The sequence below is a fragment of the Colobus angolensis genome, unplaced genomic scaffold, assembly GCF_000951035.1.
Source record: "Colobus angolensis palliatus isolate OR3802 unplaced genomic scaffold, Cang.pa_1.0 Scaffold208, whole genome shotgun sequence".
NCBI classification, from domain to species: domain Eukaryota; kingdom Metazoa; phylum Chordata; class Mammalia; order Primates; family Cercopithecidae; genus Colobus; species Colobus angolensis.
The window spans coordinates 369199-371978 of NW_012115244.1; the positions used below are offsets into that span (position 1 = coordinate 369199).

At 62.0% G+C, this 2780-nt stretch overlaps 1 protein-coding gene across 1 annotated transcript in view; it reads right to left on the minus strand.

Moving 5' to 3' along the window:
* The window catches only part of MIOX (myo-inositol oxygenase), a 2779-nt gene extending 1073 nt beyond the window's left edge, over positions 1-1706 (minus strand). Inside the window, exons 1-6 of the mRNA XM_011942262.1 lie at positions 1618-1706; positions 1069-1149; positions 786-866; positions 481-643; positions 188-255; positions 2-24 (exon numbers count right to left, since the gene is read on the minus strand). Of these exons, the coding sequence (XP_011797652.1) occupies positions 2-24; positions 188-255; positions 481-643; positions 786-866; positions 1069-1149; positions 1618-1632 (431 nt within the window). The 5' untranslated portion in view covers positions 1633-1706. The remainder of the gene's footprint in view (position 1; positions 25-187; positions 256-480; positions 644-785; positions 867-1068; positions 1150-1617) is intronic.
* Between the last annotated feature and the right edge of the window lie 1074 nt (positions 1707-2780).

Below are 2780 nucleotides of genomic sequence, written 5' to 3' on the forward strand. Positions count from 1 at the left end.
GAAGGTGTCTCCAACGACCGCCCACTGCAGAGGGACAGGCAGTTGTGGGGGACCATGGGGGTGTGGGGGGCCGTGGGGGTGCACTGGCCTGCCCCCCAGGTAGTATCCCAGGCCAAGCACCGAAGCCACTCTGCCCCCACCTTGCCTCAACATGCAGACCTCCTCACCCACAACCACCAGCCCTTACCTGGGGCTCCCCAAACAGGGCCAGGACCTTCCCCAGGTCGTGCAGGAGCCCAACTAGGTGGAACCAGTCTGGGAAGGGGATGGACAGGGTAGGTTGGGGACTGCAGGGGCCAAGGCAGAAGATGAGCAGGCTTGCGGGGCTGAGAGCCGGGGGGGCCCAGGGCCTGCTCCCCAACGCAGGCAGGGCTGCTGGAGGAGGCCTGGGCCCACCACTGCCCCCTTCCACCCTATAGGCCGCTGCATTCTGCCCCTTGGAGGCAGCACCTGCCCCCCTGCAGCAGAGCTGGGGCTCACCCTTGTCTGGGTGGGCCTTCCGGATGCCCTCCGCCGTCTGGAAGGCATGGAAGGAGTTGGGGAAATCTACATCTGGGTCCGACTCATCCAGCAGCCCATCCAGTAGGTCCACAGCCTCCATGACCGTCATTTTCTTGTAGGAGAAGCCCCCAAACTGGGCATGCTGGTGGGGAAGGAGAAGGCAGCGTGGCCCAGGGTCAGCAGGCCCACCGCACAGTCCTCTCCATCCTTTCAGTGCCTGGTGGGCTCATGGGGTTGAGGGCAAGGGTCCTCCGCGTTTGCACGGGGTGGCAGGAAACGCCTACCTTGCTCCTGACGAAGTCCACTGTCTGGTGCGTGTGCATGAGCTTGTAGGTGGTGAAGACACGGTCCAGGAGGGGACCCGACTGCAGGCCGGAGGGTCAGTGGAGGCTGGCACTACCCCCACTCTGCACACAAGGCCCCGTGCCTCCCCTCTCCCAGGCAGCCCCACGGGGTGCGATGGGGGTGAGGGTTCCCACAGGGCACCTCCTGGAGCTGTGCGAAGGGCAGGTGCTGCTGCCCAGGGTGTGGATGGGGGGTCGGGGGGCGGGACGTCAAGGCACTCACCGTGTAGTTCCGGAAGCTGGCCTTGTCTTTGGCCACCTCTGGGTCCACATCAGGTCGGTAGACCAGGGAAGGGTCTGGGCCCTGGGTAGGTAGAGGATCGAACCTATTTCACCATCATGTCAGCTCCACGAGGAAGTACAGACATTCCCAGCGTGGCTGCAGACGCCAAGCCTGCCTCCGCTCGAGAGCTGGTGGGGGACACGAGAGGGCACAGCCTCTCCTGCACCATCATCCCAGCCCCTGCCCTCGCCTTAGCAAGTCCCAGGAACTCTCACTCCCAGGTCCTTATCTGCAAAGTGAATGTCAGCAGACGTCTGCTTCCAGGGTGCAGGGGACACCGCCTGAGCGGCACCCATGGCCACCCTTGAGGGGTGGAAGCGGCCTTGGGAGGAGACTGAGTCCACAGGGAGCCTGGGGGTTGGCAGCCACTGGCTCTTCCCCAGCTGGACGGAGGAGCAGGGCTGGTCAGCGCCAGCTAGAAGAGGGCAGGAGCAGCTGGCCACCAGGAAAGCAGTCAGCGGGGCCTCTGCATGGGGTCTGGGTACTCACCACCGTCACCTTCATCCTGAGAGGGAGCGGCGCTCAGGTGGGAAAGTGCAGGCTGGTGAGTGTGTCCTCAGCCGGGCTCCTATATACACCCCAGGTTACATAAGTAACTGTGGTAATGAGTGACCATCCACCCTCCTCCTGGCCTCAGGGTGTTAATGTGTCAGCACACGAGCGGCCCCCAGCAGTCCCACATCCTCTTGCCCTGACTCAGCCTCCCTCCTGTCCTGAGCCGCTGACCTGCTTAGGGTTGTCTGTGGGCCCAGCCTCCCACTTCACCCTGGCTTTAGACCCCTCTGTGGGGTCCCACAAGTAGGGGCAGACCCAAGACCCCACCCTCAAGCACACACCCCCTCTGCGCCACCCCTTCCCCGGCTGCCCCACTGGATCAGAGTAGGGGGCAGACCCAAGACCCCACCCTCAAGCACACACCCCCTCTGCGCCACCCCTTCCCCGGCTGCCCCACTGGATCTCAGGAGGTGAAAAGTTGCCCCAGGCCCCTCATGATTCTAGGTGGGGCAGGGGCTAGTTAAGAAAAGATATTCAGGCCGGGCGCGGTGGCTCAAGCCTGTAATCCCAGCACTTTGGGAGGCCGAGACGGGCGGATCACGAGGTCAGGAGATCGAGACCATCCTGGCTAACACGGTGAAACCCCGTCTCTACTAAAAAAAAAACTACAAAAAACTAGCCGGGCGAGGTAGCAGGCCTGTAGTCCCAGCTACCCGGGAGGCTAAGGCAGAACCCGGGAGGCGGAGCTTGCAGTGAGCTGAGATCCGGCCACAGCACTCCAGCCCGGGTGACAGAGCGAGACTCCGTCTCAAAAAAAAAAAGAAAAGATGATTCTGAGGACTTGTTAAAATAGTCAGAAAAGCTTTATTCGACAGCGTGGTGAGAGGAGCTCACCTCGGAATTCAGCGACAGCTGGAGATTGATGACGTTGGAGGGGTCAGCACATGGGAAGTTGCTAGGGGAGCCTTTGAGGGTAGGGGATTCTGGCCAGAGCGGCTCAACGGGGGTCTTGCAGGAGGCCGGCAGGGTGACGAGATCACGGGTGGGAGATGAGGAACTGGATCAGATATCGAGGGTGAGTAATTCTCCATAAACTGATTTACCAGGATTCTTGCTAACACCGCGGTCAGTGGGCCCAGAGAGGATGGGGATGAGGT